This window comes from Zonotrichia leucophrys, chromosome 1, assembly GCF_028769735.1.
Source record: "Zonotrichia leucophrys gambelii isolate GWCS_2022_RI chromosome 1, RI_Zleu_2.0, whole genome shotgun sequence".
NCBI classification, from domain to species: Eukaryota; Metazoa; Chordata; class Aves; order Passeriformes; family Passerellidae; genus Zonotrichia; species Zonotrichia leucophrys.
Genome location: NC_088169.1, coordinates 18,838,551 through 18,858,255, shown reverse-complemented (window position 1 = coordinate 18,858,255; position 19,705 = coordinate 18,838,551). Strand labels below are relative to the sequence as shown.

The 19,705-nt window shown below is 44.7% G+C and overlaps 1 protein-coding gene across 3 annotated transcripts in view; it reads right to left on the bottom strand.

Moving 5' to 3' along the window:
- GPM6B (glycoprotein M6B) overlaps window positions 1-13,543 on the bottom strand; it is a 106,925-nt gene extending 93,382 nt beyond the window's left edge. For all 3 annotated transcript variants that reach the window (XM_064708287.1, XM_064708337.1, XM_064708315.1), the window contains exon 1: window positions 13,307-13,543. In XM_064708287.1, coding sequence (XP_064564357.1) covers window positions 13,307-13,310 — 4 coding nt within the window. In that variant the 5' untranslated portion in view covers window positions 13,311-13,543. The remainder of the gene's footprint in view (window positions 1-13,306) is intronic.
- Between the last annotated feature and the right edge of the window lie 6,162 nt (window positions 13,544-19,705).

Here is a 19,705-nt window from a genome sequence, read left to right as displayed (position 1 = left end):
ATGGTGTCATCTTCATATAAAGAAGAAATAGACACATCATGGGATGTGCTCATGGGAACAAAAACCACAAGCAAGGGACTTTGAGCCTTCAAATGGATGAAGCTTCCATGGCTTGAGATTAAAACTCTGTTGCACTCTTGCTTTCCTTGAATTTCCCACACACAGATATAAAAGACAATACCCTTAAAGCTCAGAGGACTTGGATTTAATGCAGTTATCTCCAGGCAGCCCAACTATGTTAACTATTTTAGACACCCATGAGAAGAACAGCTTTCAGGTCAGTTATGCAGACAAAGTTATCTTCTCACTCTCCATTTTCTATTCCCATAGTGCTGGCTTTCTGCAGATGGGACAGCACAGACCCTGTCACCCACCAGGCCCTGTGCCCTGACAGAGTCCCAGAAAGGCTTGTCTTTGTGTTAGACAAGCCTTGGTCTCCTCCTCTATATGAGATGAGGGGTCTCATATAAACAGATACACTCCAGTCACTGAGCTGATGGAATGGCAGGAAATGAACGATGTGCAAGAAAAGGGAAAGATTTAGCAAAGCCAAATACTGCTAGAGTTAATAATCATGCCCTAATTCAAACCAGGCTCCTCTAAAGCAGGTCAGGTTAATTTTAATTACTACACAGTTTTTTTTTCTTGGCATGAGCCAAAGAGGTTCACATCAGAGGCACAGGAACCACTTGGGAGGCAGGAAGCTGCACTTATCCTGTGAGTACCATGACCCCAATCAATTAGCATGCAGTGCTGCACATTTCCTTAAATCATCTCCAGTGCATACATTCCTGCTCTCACACCCAGGCTCACCATAGCTATGAGGGAAACAAGAGATGGTGCTGATGCTTGCTGGCAACTGCTGCCCTGCCTCTTCCACGTGTCTGCAGGGGACACAGCTGCTGGGGCTAACATTTGGGAAGGTATTCTTGAGCAAACTCCTACCATGCAAATGCAGGTAAGCCCACACACAGGTTCATGAAAAGAGACCGAAGAACTGGTGTTCCCAAGCAAAACTGGAAATTAAAAGGTCTGCATGTGTGATTGAGCTAATGGCCAGTTTAGGATTATGTGAACAGAGGTTAAGTTTAGGTTACTACATAACCCTGAGAGGAGAGAAGCTACACAGCTGGGCAGAACACTGCCAGATTTCCACACTCTGCAACTTGCGCCTTAGCACATACAGGGGCACTGTCATTACCTCTGATTACACCTACTCCACAGGGCTTGATGTAACCAAAGAGTGTGTCAGCAGCCTCCACACAATCAAGGAGGACCCTCTTACATAATGTTACTATTACACCTGAAGAGTGTATTTTCCTTTGTACTTGATTAATGAAACGAACAAATAAAAGAACAAACAACAAAAAGACACCAGGAGACAAAAGAAAGCTTGTCTTCCTTCACACCAGTCCAGAAAGGCCATATGAGGACCCTCCTCAAAAGCCACTGCAGAAAGCATCACAGATGTCCAAGCCACAGCCTACACTTTGTCCTGCAGCCACAAAATCTCCTGATCATTCTGGTCTCCCACAGAAGGGATGCTGACAGTGAGTACACAGCTGAGAAGTGCTGGAATCCTGATCTCCTCCTCTCAAGCTTCATGTTTTGTGTCATTAACTTCAGTGCTTAAGAGAAACACAGCTGCCTTGGCAGGTCACACTCAAGAAGAAAGGCAGTTTCTGAGTAAGTGCAAAAGCTCCTTAAAGTCATGATGACCTAGGGGAAGGATTTTAAATTAATTGCCAGTATCTGCTAGCAGGAAGTACAGGCACAGTACATCTCAAGTGCTGTCGAAGGCCTGAGACGCAGCCTTGTCACCAGGGTGCCCTCCCCAGCTGTCTCCTTCAGGACAAAGCAGGGCACACAACAGCTGCCAAGCCTGATGGCTTCAAGTGTCACAGTTCCATCTGTGTCTGCCACAGAAGAGCACAGGTCACTGCTACAAGCCCACTCGTGATGTGGAAGTCACCTGAGTGCACAAAATGTCTCTGGCTGTACTGAATGTCTCTGGGCCCACAAGCAACAGCTCAGGATAAACTAAATTCTGGGATACTGCTGTTATGTCAGTGATTTAGCCTGACACAAGAAAATAGCATTAAAATGGCAAATAAAGGCAGCTTAACAAGGCCAAGAGTAAGGTCCTGCACCTGAGTCAGGGCAGTCTCAACCATGCATACAGGCCAGGTGATGAGTGGACTGAAAGCAGCTCTGCCAAGAATGACCTGAGTTGTTGGTGGATGAAAAAGTGACTTTGAACCAGCAGTGTGCACTTGCAGCCCAGAAAGCCAGCTGTACTCTGGGCTGAATCAAAAGCAGCATGGCCAGCAGGTTGAGGGAGGCAAGTCTGCCCCTCTGCTCAGGCAGTGTGATACCCCAGCTGGAGCACTGCACCCAGCTCTGGGCTGCAGCATCCTCAAGGCAGGATGGACATCAACCCTTTGGAGCAGGTCCAGAGGAGGTTACAGAGATGATCAGAGGGCTGGAGATCCTATGGAGACAAGCTGAGAGAGCTGGGGCTGTTTAGCTTGGAGAAGAGAAGGTCTGGAGAGATCTTGTAGCACCTTCCAGTACCTGAAGGGAGCCTACAGAAAAGATATGGAGGGACCCTTTACCAAGGAGTGTAGAGACAGGACAAGGGTAATGCTTTAAACTGAAAAGAGGTTTAGATACTAGATACTAGGATGAAATTCTTTACTGTGTGGGTGGTGAGACCAGGTCTCCCAAGGAAGTTGTGGATGCTCCATCCCTGGAAGTGTTCAATGCCAGGCTGGATGGAGCTCTGGTCTAAGTGGAAGATGTCCCTGCTTACGGCAGGGGAATTGGATAATCATTAAGGCACCTTCCAATCCAAACCATCCTACAATTCCATGATTTGTCTCCTATGTTTAAACTTGGATAGAGAGAATAAATCCCACTCCACAGAGATCTAAGAACCACATGCAAATGCAAAGCTCAAATGTCGGAGCAATGAAGCATATGTAACAAAAAGCATGACATATTTTCTGAGTAAGGCAATAGAAAACACTTTATTTACAAGGTACAGCAGCCAACATAAGGGATGTTTCACACATGCAGAAGAAGACAGACTACTGACCATGTGGGAAGTGGGCACAGCAGTCACGCTCACCAACACATATGGAAGGAAAAAGGCATGCTTCCCTCCTACTAATCTTACCAGTCTCTTCCCTAAAAAACAAGAGTTTTAAGGACCAAGTATTTTTAAAAGGAATACACTAGACGAGAACTTAAACAAGCATGATGGGATTTTCTGAATTTATAAACCTGTCTTATACAATGGGAAAGATGAAGGAGTGCTTTGCAAACTCACATTTTGGCTGGAGAACTGTTTTTCCCCTTCTGTGTCATCTTATGAAGTCCACTGTCCTGGTTTAGGAAGGGCACTCCCCAGTACTCCCACTAGAAAGAAAACAAGCCTCTCCCCTCCTCCCCCACTCTGGTGGGAAACAAAAGGAAGAGATTATGGCTTGAGATAAGAACAAGTTACTAGAAAGAGCAGCAAGATAAGAAAAGGAACAGTACCAGTAACAACACTAATAAAAGAAGTGTATAAAGAGAAGGTGATTTACAGGCAAAAATGCTCACCAAGTGAAAACCAGTGGCAGACACCCTCCACATGTCACATTTCCCCACCCCAAAAGCCGTGCCCACGTTCTTCCCAGGAGCTGGAGTCCCTTCCTTCCATCCCTGGCAATGATGTGGGTGGTACAGAACAGCAACCCAGATGTACCCACACATCTCCAGGCTCTGCCCCCTCATGGCTACTGCAAAGAAAATACCAGAGAAAGACCAGAAAATACTGGCCAAAACCAGGACATCCCCATCAGTCTCTTCTCAGGAGTCCTGCACAGAGAGCCCCATCAGCAGGCCAGAGGAATAACTAATGAAGAAGGATGCTACACTTCCAAGTAACTGGTGGGGTTTCTTTGGGTTCTTCTCAACAGAAATTCGGGTTTTGTTTCCATTCTCATCCCTCAGCTAAACCCTAACAACTCTGGCAAATAAGGAACATTTCCAATGCTCTAACCACTTTGAACATAGTTCTTTCTAAGAGGGTAGGTAATCTTCAGAAAGTAGATAGCTGTTCTACAGCCATCACACTGACCAATTTTGCAGGTATCTCTACAGCCAAAAAAATACCAATGCTATCTAAGATCAACTAATCAAACATGAAACAAAGCATTTTTATCAACTAAATGCATTTCTGTAAGGAGGACAAGTAACTAGTGCTGACTGTAACCACCCTGGCATTTTCCTGAACCTTTTTTTTTTGCATGTTCTTATAGGAATGGAAGACTCAGTGTGCAGTAATTAACACAGTTATATGTCAGGTTTTAACAGCAGCTGGGACATTTCCATTAGCCTTGGCAGCAACACTTAATATTCCACATGTACCATGCCTTTTTGTTCCTGTGGAAATAGAAATCTAAGACTCCAACCTCCCCCCCCACCCAGTAAGGCACTTAATTTTGCCTTAAGAAAGCTCTTGACTTTCTGTTTATTTTAAAGTTGTTTCTTTTAAAGTCTGTCCTGTTTTCTGTTTCTCAGAGAGGTACATCATTACTTGGAAGCACAAGTCACAGTCACAGCTGTGCTCACCTACCATGTGTGAAAAACCAGCAAGTGCTTCTGGATGTTGCTTCATGGAAAATCTTCAGTGGAGGATCAAATGCCAACAGGAATGAGGGGCTAAGGGAACTATCTACCCACACACATCCCTGCCCACAAACCTAAAACAGCCTAGAGGGAGGGAAGAAACAAGGTTTGACCATGATATCCAGCACTTCCTCTCTGCGAGGATAATGGAAAGAGCCTAAACTGGACAAGCTGGAAATCTGATGGTTATGGGAAAACATTCAGCAGATTCTATAATGACAGCCACAGGAAACATCAAAAAATCCACAAATAAAGTTTTACAGGAAAATAAAATCATTTTAATGAAATCTGCAGACTGTTTAAGGATGAAACTAATTGAGTCTTGAGTCGTGCCGCTACCTCACTTGTGTTTTGTTTCAGTTCCACCCACTCCTCAAATACCTACCTTCAGTCTGCCACAGCTACTTTAAATCAACGTTTTCAAGAGGTTTTTTTACTCCTTCCTTATTCTGTTTTTTTTTTGGTTTTTTGGTTTTTTTTTTGTTTTGTTTTGTTTTTTTTTTTTTTTTCTTTTCTGAGGTTTCCACTGAGGAATAAGAGGAATTTAGTACGTGGTAGATTACAGCAATTTCTCAAGCTTGGTGTTGCAAGCATATCAGTGGCAAATAACAAGATAACATGAAAAATGTCCAAGAATTTCAGGAGAAGGTTAAAGATTAAGTATCTATTGCATGCTTCTCCTAGATAAAGTTTGAGGAGAAAAACAGGTATTTTCAAAGTGTTTAAAAATAATTTAAAGGGAGAAACAAAAAATTGCAGCCTAAACCCAGCAAATATTACTTTACTGGATATTTTTTATTCCACATCATTTTTTTTAAAGTCTCCAGGCATAATCTGAATTGGAGGATTTTCATCAGACAACTACCAAGCATGAGAAATCACCACTTCAATTTCAGCACAGGATGGGGGAAATGTCTGTGAAGTGAAGGTATACATTGCATAAGGGAAATAATTACTAACACGGGCTACATCAGCCACACATAGCAAAGCCCCCTCTGCACTGCATTCCTCGCATTGGCTTACGCAAAACTTTGGCTCAATGTAACTGTTATCAGCTTTAGTACCTAATAACTTCTCTGGCTGGAGAGCAGGCAGTAAGAAACAATTGTATGGACTGGATTCTGTTACATCCCTTGACATGGCATGACAAATATCTCAGAGATTTCAAGGCTTTTGTACCTGTGCCCGTCACAGAGCATGAGCAGATGTTGCATTAAGTGTTCTTGTTTTCACACCTTGCAAGTCGTGGGTTCTTGGCAGATGTGCTGGAGCAGATCCCTGTGCTTGCACCAAAAGAACTCCAAAATACTCCCACTAGACATCTATCTCTATTTCCTCATTACTTGTTTTTTTTTTTTTTAATGCATGCCTAAACAGCTCAAGAAAAGCATTTAATTTCCCACAAGGGAAGTTCCATGTGGCAGACATATTTTCAGCTGTGTGCTTAACAAATACAAAAACTCATTTTACGCTTTTGTTTGGGAAAGTGCACGACATTTATGTCAACACAGTTTTGGTAACAAAAGCATAAGTTTAGACACAAGTAGCAATCACTTAAAACCTTGCAAAAGTTATTCCTTCAAAAAAAAAATCAAGGAAAAAAAGCTACAAATATAGGATACAGAAAACATAGAGAACAAGAAAATGAAAACTACTTTAGTAAAGAATTTACAAAAAAGCATTGAAGATCCAGCCAGTGTTCTGCACTAGTTCAGACTTGCATGGTGTTTGTTGGCATGGTGTGTGCCAAGGACTCCATTCCAGAAAGTCCTTATAGAATTTTGCAGAACCTTCAACTTAAGACTTCTTTTTAAGATTTCTTGATGAAAGCACTGACTTATGCTATGAAACATTTGTGCCCAGTCAGAAAACACATATAAACGCACAGAATTAAAAAAGCACGTGAAATCTCTCTTGAAGTGATAGCTAAGAGACCCAACAGCAGTCAAGTGGGCTCCCAAAGGGTGTCATAGGGTGTCAGCAGGTGCCTGCAGGCAAACAATGCTCACCTGCACCCAGCAGCTCCCCTGATACACACTCAGCATTAGGATGAGAAGCCTCAAGGAATTTGTTACCATGTGAGCTGGCAAAAACACAGACTAAAGGGTAAAGCCAGACATTGGGGAGTCCCAGTCAGCCGTGCCTTGCAGGCAGCATGGGGCAGACAGATTCCTCCCCAGTTACCCACCAGGGCAGCCTCCCCAGTTACTGCCCCAGCTCAGCAGAACAACCAATAAACACAAGGGTGTGTTTCCAATACTGAGAAAACCAGCACACTACTATAAAAACATAAACCTCCTCTGGCTGAGCTCCCATCATTTACTCTGGGTTTGGATCTCCTGAGCAGCTGCATTGTTAACACAAGGTGTCCTTTCTGTTTATCCACAAACCAGCACCTGCAAGGCAAGCCAGCTGCTTCCCTACTCCTGCAAAACTTTTGTCCTGTTTGCCTTCAGTGCAATCCAGCTCTGATTTATAAATGGTTTACACCAGGGCAATTCCTGTATTTCCACTGGCATTGAAGGAATGTATTCAAAGACAAGGGCTTTAAGCTGCAATATGCAATGATTGCTCTGTGCACTTAACAGACATTAAAAAAACCCAAACAAAATTATGACGGTTGTATCTTACACTGGATACTCCAAATCAATTCACGAAATCCAGTCTTGCTCATGACCCAAGTCCCAGCTAGCTCTGAAGCACAGTCCTTTTCAACATCTCCCCACAGGAAAAAAAAAATTCTAAAAAATCCCAAACATTAAAGTACATTTCTGAAAGTTCTTCTCTGTACATATAATTCTAGACTACAATTTCCAAGTATGACATACACACAACTATCAAAGCATAAAACAAATATGCCCAAAAGTGATGCAGAGAAAGGCACTGAGGTTTGTATCTATTGATAGCTCTGTGGCTGGCACATCCTTCTGTTAATGAAACATAAGCTCCATTCACATTTTGAAATTTGCTGCTCATCAAAGAGCTCCAAAACCAGGGAGAACAAAAGATGTTGAATTCTCATAGCTCTTTGTGTTGCTTGTAAATGTTTCCCAAGCCACAACTCCCCATGCAAGCTTTTGAGCCTAAAACCCAAGAGACAAATAATTATGGAGAGGAAGACTGCCAAAGCACCAAGACAGAGCAGCAATAGAAAGCAACAGACAGCTGAGAATTAAGTGGTACACAGGATGCTACCTATTTGTTACACTGAATGGTGACATCTCCACTGATGCCCACTGTCCCTACAGGGGAGGGGTGACAGGATTTGGACTGGCACAGCTATTCCTGCACCAGAGCTATCTCAAGTTCACACCTGCCTGCAGAATAAATGATAGGAAAGGATCAGGAGACGTGGATTCCTCTGTGGGTACTGTCAAGCCAAGTTTGCTTCCTTTGGGCCACAGGCTACATTGTACATGGAAGAAGCCAACTTATGAGATGGATGTGATGGGCTCTGTTTTGCCCTTTGACCACTGTGGGTGCTCACCCAGTACTCCTCCCTGCACAGGACTCTGCACCTCTACAGAGAGAAGCTGCAGGCTCAGCTGGGACCCATCACTTGAATACAACCATCTTTGATGTTCCACACAGAAACTAAACTACCTTTCCTTACATTTGCTCACGCCAATGCAAACCCAGAGGCACTTGTACACAAACGGATTTTAAGGAACCAGCCAGAAGAACAGAAAGAATCTTGATTTCTATCAAACCAATGCAGCCACAAGCGTGCTTAAGCGAACCCTGGAAAATGACCTCCCAAATGTCTCACCACACACCTCACCAGACTGGAACCCCAGCGAGATGCCTCGTGCTCCATCATCTTCCACAACACGAACACTGTGGGGCCACCAAGAGATTGAATTTTTCCCAGGTGGGCTCAAGGAAGGCAGCTCCCATGGCTCCATGCAAGCACTCAGTGGGAATGGCACAAGGAGCTGCACACAGGGGCAAGGTGCTCTGGGGCAGGCACTCGTGGGGACCAGCTGTGTGCATGTCTGGGGAAAGCAAAGGGCACACACAGCTGGGGTGCCCGTGGGGGAGGTCAAACAGAAGAGAAATCCATCAGTGGGAAGAGCAGCCATTGTGGGGAACAAGGTAACGCAGCAATGCACAGCAGCTCCCTCAGCAAATGCTCTGCTTCAGGGGAATGTCACTGGATACAACGCTCTCCCACTTCTGAAAAGACAACAACACATTTCTAACCAAAAACTATCAATGGAAATACAGTTATAGGAGTTATTTTGCATCTGCCTTCAACAACTGTGTACCTCAGAGAAAAGAAAATCCTTGCTAATGAAAACATGCACCACTCAGATAACGTGATACTGCAGTATGAGAAATAAAAAGAGATATCAGGAAGTGGGCTTCACTGGGTTTGGTTTCAAGGGTTTTTTCACCTTATCCTGAAGTGGACAGTGGACTTATTTTTTTGGAGTAAGGACTTTAGATATTACTAAATATTGTTCAGAGAAGTTGTGGATGCCCAATCCCTGGATGCTCCCTCCCTGGAAGTGTTCAAGATCAGGCTAGGCAGGGCTCTGAGCAAGTGAAAAGATGTCCCTGCACTAGCAGAGGGGTTGGATTAATTGATTTTTAAAGCTCAAACCAAAATATGCTATGATTAGAAGACACCTAGAGACTTCAACTGGTTTTAAAAATTCCATAAACAGTCTGAAAAAGACAGGCAATCAGGCACTGACAGTTCAGACCTCCCAGGGATGCAATTTATCATCCAGTATGTTCTTCTGAAATGTAACAATTCAAGATCTGTCAGACACAGAATTAACACACAGGATGGAGGATATCCTGTATTACAGAACCACACACTTAAAAAGAGAGGATGAGGAAGAACCTGTAAATATAGTGAAAACACAAATTGTTTAGGATACACAACAATTTCTCCTCCACCCCTCCTCAGACAAAAAGGATTACAGTAAGAAGGCAAATTAAGTACCTTTTAACAGCACAAACAGGTGCTGTGGAGATAGAGGAAGGGCAGCAGTACAAAATTTTGTACTTCACAGGTTTTATGAGAAGACAAATTGAACACTAGTTTCTTTTCTTTTAATAAGAATAAGGTTAAATATGTTTAAGAGGTGTATGATTTAAGAAAATATGGACTACACCACTTGGCAATTGAAATCCAGCCACCCTTAATGATCAAAGCTAATCAGATTTTACTATTAATGTCAGACACTAAAGATTTCAGCTCCTAACTGAATGAAATGTATAGTTGAATAGAAAGAAAGGAGACTGATTCTCTTTCAGAACTTGCCCCCAGCTGTTTATGAGAAGAAAGCCTGGTTCAGGGAATATTTGAACCTACCTCAGACACATTTAGTGTAAAAGCAAGGACAATTTCCCTGGGTGGCAACAGCCCCTAAGCTGGAACTCCTGAGGATAATGCCTACAAGAAAGGGATGGTCTGCTCTGGGATGCAGGGAGGAACTGCAGGGACACAGAAACAAGTACTGCTGATGGAGCTGGATGGGCTGGAGAAGGTGTGAAGGACAGGAGATGGCCCCACTGTGACACCTCTGGGAATTCTCAGGCCTTTAGGTGCCACAAGGCAGCAGTTCCTGCACGGAGACTTCAAAGAAACGGGACTGGAACCCACATAAAGACAGGCAAAACTTCATCCTCTGTCTGCAGACATTGTTCTCCTCGATATTTCTTTTCCAAAAACCAACCAACCCAAATATAATATATATACCCACACTGCTCCAGCCACTTTTTTTTTTCTTTTAAGTAAAAAGCAACAACTTAGAGAGTACAAAGAAGAAAAAGCGTAAAATTACGAAAACACACAGTTCCCAAGAAATGATGTTGTATCATGCTTTTGCAACTTTCAGGAACCAAAACTTTTTTTAGTTTTTTTGTTCATTTTGTAAAATAACAGCCCCCATCCCCGCTTCTATGTGAAACACTATGTTTCAGAGAGTATGTGCCATGATGTAAGATGCCCATGGGTGGGATTTCTCACAGGAGATGCACAAAGCAATGCACTGTCATTACTGAGGACCCTCCATCCAGCCAGTGCAAACCCTATCCAGCACTGGCAATAGGGAGCCCAAGTTTCAAAAGTGCTGAGGGAGCCAAAAGCCCAAAGAACAATAATGGCTGCAGAGAGCTCTCAGCCTCCAAAAAGGAAAACAAAAAACCAGCCTGGGTAAGCCAGTTCCACATAAAAGTTTTGTGTGAGCAAGGACAACTCAAACTGTCTTAATGAGAAGCAGTCCAACACATCCCTGCCATCAGGCCAGGATGCTCAGCAACAGCGCTGGGGCTCCACACAAGGCCTGGTGAGACAATCACATCAGCCTCAGTCCACCTAATGCCAAGGCAACAGTTATGCAATGACAGAAACAAAACGTTGTATTCATGGGGGACTGGATCACCAGCTGACAAAGGCTTCTTTTTGTGACTTCTTTTTGAAGTACTTTATATGAAATTTCTGCTCCAAGTCCCCTCTCCTGACTGACCAAACCGCCATTAACTCAGGCACAGCTTGGTCATCCAACAATGCTCCTAAGCAAAGAACTCGGCAGACCTTGGGATTTTGTGTTGTTATTATCATCATTATGAGCAAAATGTTCAAGAAAAGTTTTCTTGTCTTCACTCCCCTTTTCCCAACTGCTACATTCAGGACAACACCTTCTATATGGACATAAATTATATACTTCACACACTGTTGCAGTCTCACAATGTGCAAGATTAACTTTAGTGGGTTTTTAAGATTATTACGACTGAAATAAAGATGGGCTTCTTCTTAAGATGAATCACTCACGAAGATTTAAAACAGCATTTTGATTTCAAACTGCTAATAGCTTAATTCACTGAAGGAAAACCAATTTCATACACTTAGCAGCAAAGACATTTAAGAACAATTTTACATGGAAATCAATACTCTTCCCTTAATAAGGCAGTAAAAACATTCCTTTGTTTCTATCCTTCTTCCCTCCCTATTCCAAGATTTATTGGACATCAATCCATGCCAGTAAGAGTGTAAGTGAGGAAGAAGATAGTAAGATGTAGACAAGAGGAGAGGCTGTCCACTTTGCAGTTTCATTTAATATCAAAAGTTCACACAGGAAAACAATACTCTAAAAAATGAGTATCAGAATATGGACACAAAAAATAAAGTTTTTGATGCTGCTAATACAGCTGGTTGGTTTGTTTCAACCATCAGAGCTGCTGAGGCTACAGGAATCAGTACTTTACTGTGTATTGAAAGGGGTGTAGAAAACTTCTAAAAAGCTTAGTAAAAAGACATTAATGCTAGAGGAGTCTGATCTTCACTAAGCTAGGGAACAAACCAGTTAATAAGCATTTAGAAATTAGGGAATTAGGTGATGCGAATTAATTTAACAAAGTAGCAGCCATAGGAATTCCATCAGCTTCCTTTAGCTTTGGCTGAGTAATTAATTTTTTTCTTCTTAATTAAAACCAGAGAGAGCGCCAGCATCAGTATGTGCACATTAACACTCGGGCACGCACTGATAGCTCTGCTTTAGCAGTTGCAGCCTCTCAGCAATAATACGCCAGTGGCAAACCAGACCAAAGACAGAGCTGTATTTTTCTATCTTTCCTTTTTCCAAACCACCTAACTTTCACTACTGCTTAATTAATTTGGATGTATTGTTGGTTGAAAGAGAGCTCGCGGAAAGCAGCCCATATACTAAAGTCCCACGCTGAAAGGATGGGAGTGCTGAAGGTGAGCGCTGGCTGCCGAGGGACCCATGTGCACTACGGACCTTTCCATTCCTAGGGCCCCATTTCTGCTCCTGTTAACACACTCACACAGCGCTACCCTCCCCGTAAGTTTGGAAACAAAAGTTGCCACTTTCCACCCAGCGCAGCCGAGGGAACAGCGCAGCACGTTATCCCCCCAATGGCCCGCAGGATTCCCCAGCGCTCACACCTAACACCTGCATCACGCCTGGCACACGGGAGCGCTCAGCACTGCCCCTCCACTCTCCCGCCTGTGTCCCGAGGCCATTCCCCCCCCCGACCAAACTTCACAGCCCGGCAAAAGCTGACCCGCACCTCTGGGGACGGGGTCTGGCGAAGAGGGGCTGCGCCCCCCGCTCCGCCCCATGCCGAGGGGACACCGAGCCAGCCCCCAGCGCCGGGCGGCGGCACCGAGACCCGCGGAGAGCCCCGGGCACGCTCCGGCCGCCCCTGCCCCCAGAGCGCGCCCCTTCCTCGGTTTTCAGGGATGGACCACGGGATGCAGGAGCTCCGGCAGGCTGCGTACAACCGCCTCCGAAACTACAGATCCCGCATTCTGCATTGTTATCATCATCATCACCCACATCAATGATTTACTTCCAGAGGAAGGGAGCGCTCTGCAGCTGGCGAGCAAGGTCCCGTTGTTCCGCCGGACAGGGTGTCCCTGCGCCCGTCCCCGCTCCCGCTCCCTGCGCGGAGTTCCTGCGGCAGCGGCGCCGAGCGAGGCGGGCGGAGGGGCGGCCGCTCCCCCTCCCCGCGCCGCCGGGGCGCTCAACAGGCGGCTCCGCTGCCGCTGCCCCCACCGGGGCTGCCCCGCACCTGCCCCCGCGCCCACCCTCCCGCAGCCGCGGCTGCCCTGCGGTCCGGGGCGGGCTCTGCCGCAGCCGCGCTCGCTTACCCATGGCCGGCTCGCGTGGTCCGGGCGGTGCGGGGGGCGCAGGGCAGGGGCTCGCTGTGCTGTGCCGGGCTGTGCCGTGCCGGGCCGGGCTGTGCCGGGCTGTGCTGGGCTGTGCCGGGCTGCGCCGGGTGAGCGGGCTGGCGGAGGGCAGCGGCCGCAGCTCTCGCAGTGGCGGGCTCGGCTGGGCTCGCCTGCGGCGGGAGCGGCGGGAGCGAGGGGCGGGAGGGGCTGAGGGGCGGGGCGGCCCCGCCTGCGCCGCTCCAGGGGCCCGGCCCGGCCCGGCCGTGCGGGGCAGCGGGCACAGCGCCCCCCCGCGGCCGCCGCCCCGCCCGGGGGTCGGGCTCGGTTCCGCCCGTTCCCGCCCTCCTCGAATGTGACATCCCCGTCCTCCTCCAGTGTGACATCCCTGTCCTCCTTCAGTGTGACATTCCCGTCCTCCTCCTGCGTGACATCCCTGTCCTCCTCCAGTGTGACTTCCCCCCTCCTCGAGGACTGCCAGGGACGAGCCGCAGCGCCGCGGGCAGGCAGGACCCCTGACCCTCTCGCCTGGGAAACCTTGGGAACCTGAGCTGCGGGCACCCTTGACCTTCAGAGGCACCTGCCCCCTAATGTTTCTCTGTGACAATGGCAAGGGCAGAGTGTGCTCAGACACAACATCATTTCAGTCATTACTGTCCGTACCCGTGCTCAGCAATGTGATCCTTATCTTCACAGCCCCTTCGGAAGCGCTCCCAGCGTCACGCAGCACTGCGGGAGCTCCACCTGAGCGCGTTCCGGCCACGCAGCCGGGACGGTGCGCGCAGGGACTGTGCCACTCCTTGTGCACTGCGAGGAATGTGTCTTGGCTTTGGGAAAATTCAGGGAATGGGACCCTGGAAGTAACAGACCAGGTAGTTCCGGGGCATATGGGTGGCTTCTCCCTTAGGAAATTACCAGTAGCCCCTTCCCCATACCTAGAGATGCTGGAGGTAAAATAACAGTGAGGATCAAGCAGGAGTGATCCTTCACACACACTGAAGACACGTATGGAAAAGAGTGGCAAAGTCAGCTTTTTCAGTTTAGTTGTTTTCCTGAATTGGACTTTTACCATTAGAGCAATTTGATTGCTTCAGTTGCAAAGACCCGTGCTTTAGACAGAATAAATGCATCTACAGTGACTAATATCAATCAGATTGTGCTGATTTACATTAAATGGGTACTTGGCATGCATTTCCTTTGTCTTTGCCACAATAATAATACACTAATCTTCTGTTATTTATGTGCAGTGTAAGGAAATATTTCATTTCCTCCTATGATCATTAACACATCAATCTATTCAATTATGTAACAATATTTTCCAACTCAAATTGAGATCGATTGCTTAAGAACATATTAATAATGTTCAAAAGCAAAAGAGTGACAGAAGTGTGAACACTAATTTTTAGGGAAATTAGTTCATACTTCGGAAAATCAGGCCCCTGCTCCCAAAATAGTGTGTGCACTCATTATTAAAGCTGTAATGTTAATGTGTGGTTTCTTTTCCATTAACAAAAAAAAAAAAAAAATATCACAGTCTCCTGGGCCAAAATGATCTGAGGCTTTTGCATTGATTAATGAACATATATGTTTTTCCAGTAAGGTCTGTGAGCTCAACACCATGCAAACACCATGGGATCAGGGAATAAATGCCTCTCCTCTAACAGGCAATAAGTGGATTGATGGAATAAGCCATTTTATAAAGACAAAAAAAATAATAGCTAAGCTGATCACTAGCAAGCTGCTTCCAGACCCCACTGGGAATTAAAGTAGATGAGCTATGCACCTTTGAAAACTTAGATAATTATGGAAATAGCATGTGACCCTTAACTAGAGTGGCACTAAATAGTACTGAAATATGGTGGGAACAAGAGGCAAATGGTAAGAGCATCCCACTGTGTGCAGCACCATGTGCTGGTGAAGGTGTAAGTTCTTCAAGGGAAGTTGGCCAGTGCTGTCCAGGCTGGGTTAGCACACTTACTCTGAAGTATGGGGCAGATATTCCTAAAGGAGTGCAGAAGAAGTTGTCCATATCAACACATTTGCAGGGAGAGGAGGGACTCACTTTCTGCCATTCTCAGAAATGTTGGTAATTTTTTTCTCCAAAGGGTAAAGCAAAGAACAGCTGTCCAAATATTGGTTATGGCTCCACAGTCAGGGGTGATTTCCACTCACAGAGGTACCAAGTCTCTGAAAAGTGGAGAGAGAAGTTGACAGTAGTTTTGGTTCCTTAAGCAAAACTACATTGTAATATTCAATTGAGGTCAAGGAGACAGGAATACTTGAAATTTCTGTTAGGAATAGAAACTAATGGATTTAATTTCAAAACCAAGATGAATGGAGAAACAGGTATTTCCCTGTTTGGGAAAGGCTTAGGACTGGATTCTGGTCCATGCTCTTGCTCTTGTATCTAGCACACAATGTAGAGGACCAAGGATGAAGTGTGCAGCATTTCAGCAGGTCTCCCTGTTTGAATGGTTCCTTGGGTGCTATACCTGGTAGCTGTAAGGAAGGAATACAGACCTGCTGTAAATGATGCTGGAAGCCAGACTGATCCATACAATCTCTTATCAAGGGATTATAAAATAACTGTTGCAGATTTGATCCACAAAAGAGAAAGAGAAGGTTAGAATTCTGCATTGATTAATGTCATTGTCTATGTTGGGTGCTTAAAACCTTTTCCATAGTTTAGGTGACAATCTGCAAACATTTTTCTATATGCACAGTTACCCTAATACTAACATCACGATACCAGGTGTTTCAAGAGACACCTTCATCCCCTGTAGCAATATGCTTGGATTGCCTCCCAACTGATTCTGGAGCAGTAAGTTCCTCTCTGGAGATGTTTTAAGGAGGCCATTTGATGTTCAGAAGGAGATTTGACTTCAGTCTCAAGATTAGTCAAGAAGAGGCAAGATGGAGGGGGTCTCACTAGCTGTAACTGAAGGCATGTCATCAGTATGAAATATCATATTTTACTGTATTTGACCATTTCCAGCAATTAGTGGTGAAACAGATTTCTAGATTAAGGGAAGGCTCATTGCACAGAATTCTTTTTTTGTGGTTTTAGTTTACCAGACTCCATCTGTTTCTCCACTTCTCCACTGCAGAACATCCTAGCTCTACAGCAAATCCCATTTTTGTGGATGGAATGGTGTGATAGCTGCTGCTACCTGTTTGTCTCTGTTTCCCACTCCCACTCTTTCCTCAGGCTGTCTAACTAGACAGATTGCCCTAGGTAGGAAACCTTCCCAATTAAAAACTGAATCAAAGGCAGTGTGTTTCCACTTAATGTTTCAGCTTTGACTAAACATTCTGGTGCATTAAAGATAGTGGTTTAATAAAAATGTGTGCTAATGGGTTGTGTGTTTCAGTGGGTTCTCAGCTCCCAAATCAGCTGTATGTGAGGCTCTATCCATGGCTTCCTCTGCTAAGAGTGAAGCTAATCGTTAATCATGATATTCCTTCCTCTGACTACTGCACAGACAGTGTTAGTGGGTAGCAGTCATGGCCACTTTCCAGAGGATTAGAGTGAGTGTATGGGGTGCTACTTTGCTTTTGCAAAAATCCTGCAAATTTCCAAAACCTAATAAAATCAGCCTCCTTCTGAATGTTAACACAAATGTATTTTAGCTTTAGGGAAATCAGAAGTGATAAAAACTGGTTTTAGTTGCAGTGAGTGTTCTCTGAGGCCTTTCTCAAGGGGGGTTCAGCCATCCTCTCTGTACTGAGCTTCTGTGATTCCATGTGCAGTTGAGGCACACTGTGGTTTTTCTCTCCCATGTGATCTTCTGTTCACAGAGGCCGTGGATGTTAAAGAGAAATAAGGTGACAGCTGGATCCCTTTGTACACTTTGTGCACTTTATATCTGTGTGCAAAGGAGAGGTGACCTGCGTGGTCACCTCTCAGCATCTCGAGGTGGATCAAGGGGAATGACTCATGCTCTCCTCTGTCTTTTGTACCTGTTATGTGAAGCTGATCCACTGTAGACTCCAACTGCTGCTACCAAAACTACTTTTTGGTGCTCACTGCAGAGAGCTGCCACTGCAAAATGCTGAACAAAATGGTTCAGATCATTGGCACTGTTTAGTCCAGGGGAAAAGAGAGAAAGGGAAAGATAAAAAATGAGAAGTAATTTGATGCAGTTTAGTCAACATGTAGGTACCCCTCCCAGAATTTTACATTCAGGTATGATAGTATAAGAAATAAATAGTATTCAAAATGAAAACTGCTTCTTATTACCAAGTAGGTCACATTTCTAACAACCATTTCTCAATATGGAAATATAAGCAGTGATTGCTTTGAAAAATATATAATTATATATTCAACAAAATGCATATTTTTTCCCAATGCACCACAGTTAATTTTATCTGAAAATTAGTGATTACCATTTTGGTGTTAATTATGGAGTACTAAATACATCTTCAGTGTTAAAAGATAGACTCATTTCTATTTCATACATCCCTTGTGGAACTCACTGTGGAATTAACAATGTTGCTTTGTGAGTTTAGAAGCACAAAAAATTAGGAGATATCATTGGAAACAAAGGATTAATATATTGATTAGGATCTCTGCTTTTACTTAGGCCTACATAAGGGACCTTACCCTAAGCACAGAATTTTTCAATTACGTGCAAGGATATTCTGTGAGTGTCCCTGAGAGATCCAGGTCTGGGGGGGCACCATGTATCATGGTATAAGCTGTTTTTATTCTGGATACACACAATTGCTTCTGTGCCTCTCTCTGTCTGCATGTCACATATATAACCCACACCTGGTAGGGAACCATGTAGGAAATGAAATGTGGTCTGAGAGAGCATGAGTGGTTTCAGTAAAGCATTATATGGAGCAGAAAGCTTGAGAGTGAATGAGTGCACCAACAATCTGCAAACAGATGAGTGTTACACAGAATAAACCACAAGTGGATACAACCTTTCCTTTCATGTGCAGCCCGTCTCATTTCATCCTCCTGAATGGATCTGTGAAATGTAGAAATGCTGACAACCCTTTCTCCTAGTGAGAGAGAGAAAAGTCTTACCTCCTGCTATGTGAATCATGATACAATAATCCTATGAAGGCATTCTTCCACATACCTCATTCTAAAACATTTGGGCTGAAAAATTCACTTGAGATTGATCAGAGATGATGAGTTCAGTCTAGAAATCTTGGATATAAACACTTACTGAAGTGCTTTGCTGAGTTCCTATTGTGAGGTATGATCATGTGGGCTGGAGAGGCCAGCCTAGGGTCTTTAGGGGGAGCTGACTCAAATGTATGGATTATCCAACATTTTCATTAGTACCACTGGGGAGATTTGAATGTGGAATAATTTGCAAATGAAGAAACAAGAGGGAGGCAAAATACATACCCAAGGAACATTAGTATTCAACTTCAGAGCAACCTCTGTGTGAGCATATATGCACTCATTGCAATATTCTGAAAATAATTGCATACATATGTATGTTAGCCCCACCCTCCAGTGGCATCAATAGGTTTAACCTCAGTTTTCTATTGCACTGCAAATTAAGGGAAAAGACTTTATTTTGAGAGTGTTGAACACATGGCTGCCATCCAACAACTTCAGCATGGCAACTTCCCAAGAAAGCGCTCCAAGGCAGCCTAATCAGGACAGAATTCCTGGCAAAGTACGTTTTGAGACAAGGCTCTCTCTCTCTTTCCAAAGTAGAAAACTCCTTTGATGGCAGGCACAGAGAGCATTTAAGAACATTCTCAGGTGCCTTTTTTGCAAACTGAAAAATCAAACTCAAAAAACTGGAGAGGAAAATTGCAGGAGTCATTTTAACACCTTTCTTGCTTTAGTTGGGCAGCGGAGACTCAGAAACAGCCAGCTGATTTCACTTCAGTTCTCATTTTTTACTTCTGCCAATAGGTACAAGCTTGTAACTGATTACAGAAGGTTTTAATGCTGCTCTGTAAAAGTGAATGGTGCCTTAAACTGTATCACAAAGATGAGTTAAATTCTCTCCTAAAGGGCCACTCAGCTTTAGTTTTTTTACCAGCACACATTCCAAAATGGTGGTTTGGGTTTTGTATTGGGATTTTCCCTCCCCACACACAGTATCTTTTATTGCTTCTGTACTGCTCTTCCTGCTTTGCACAGCCCAGTTCTGGCAAGTGGCTATACCAGAGCTGTGGTTTGTGGCAAAAATGTGATGTGTTGGAGGAAAGATGGGAAAGACTCCATTAGCCAGCAATAATGTAACATCCCTGCTGTGCCCACAGTGCCAACAGGCTGCAGAGGATGGGTGTCCTGGGCTGGGGGAGCTACAGGAGCTGGCACAGCCCTGCAGGTTTTTCACTGGGAGGTAACAGGACAACATCCTTCATCAGCTCTGTGAGATGTGGTTTTGGGAGGAAGGTGTG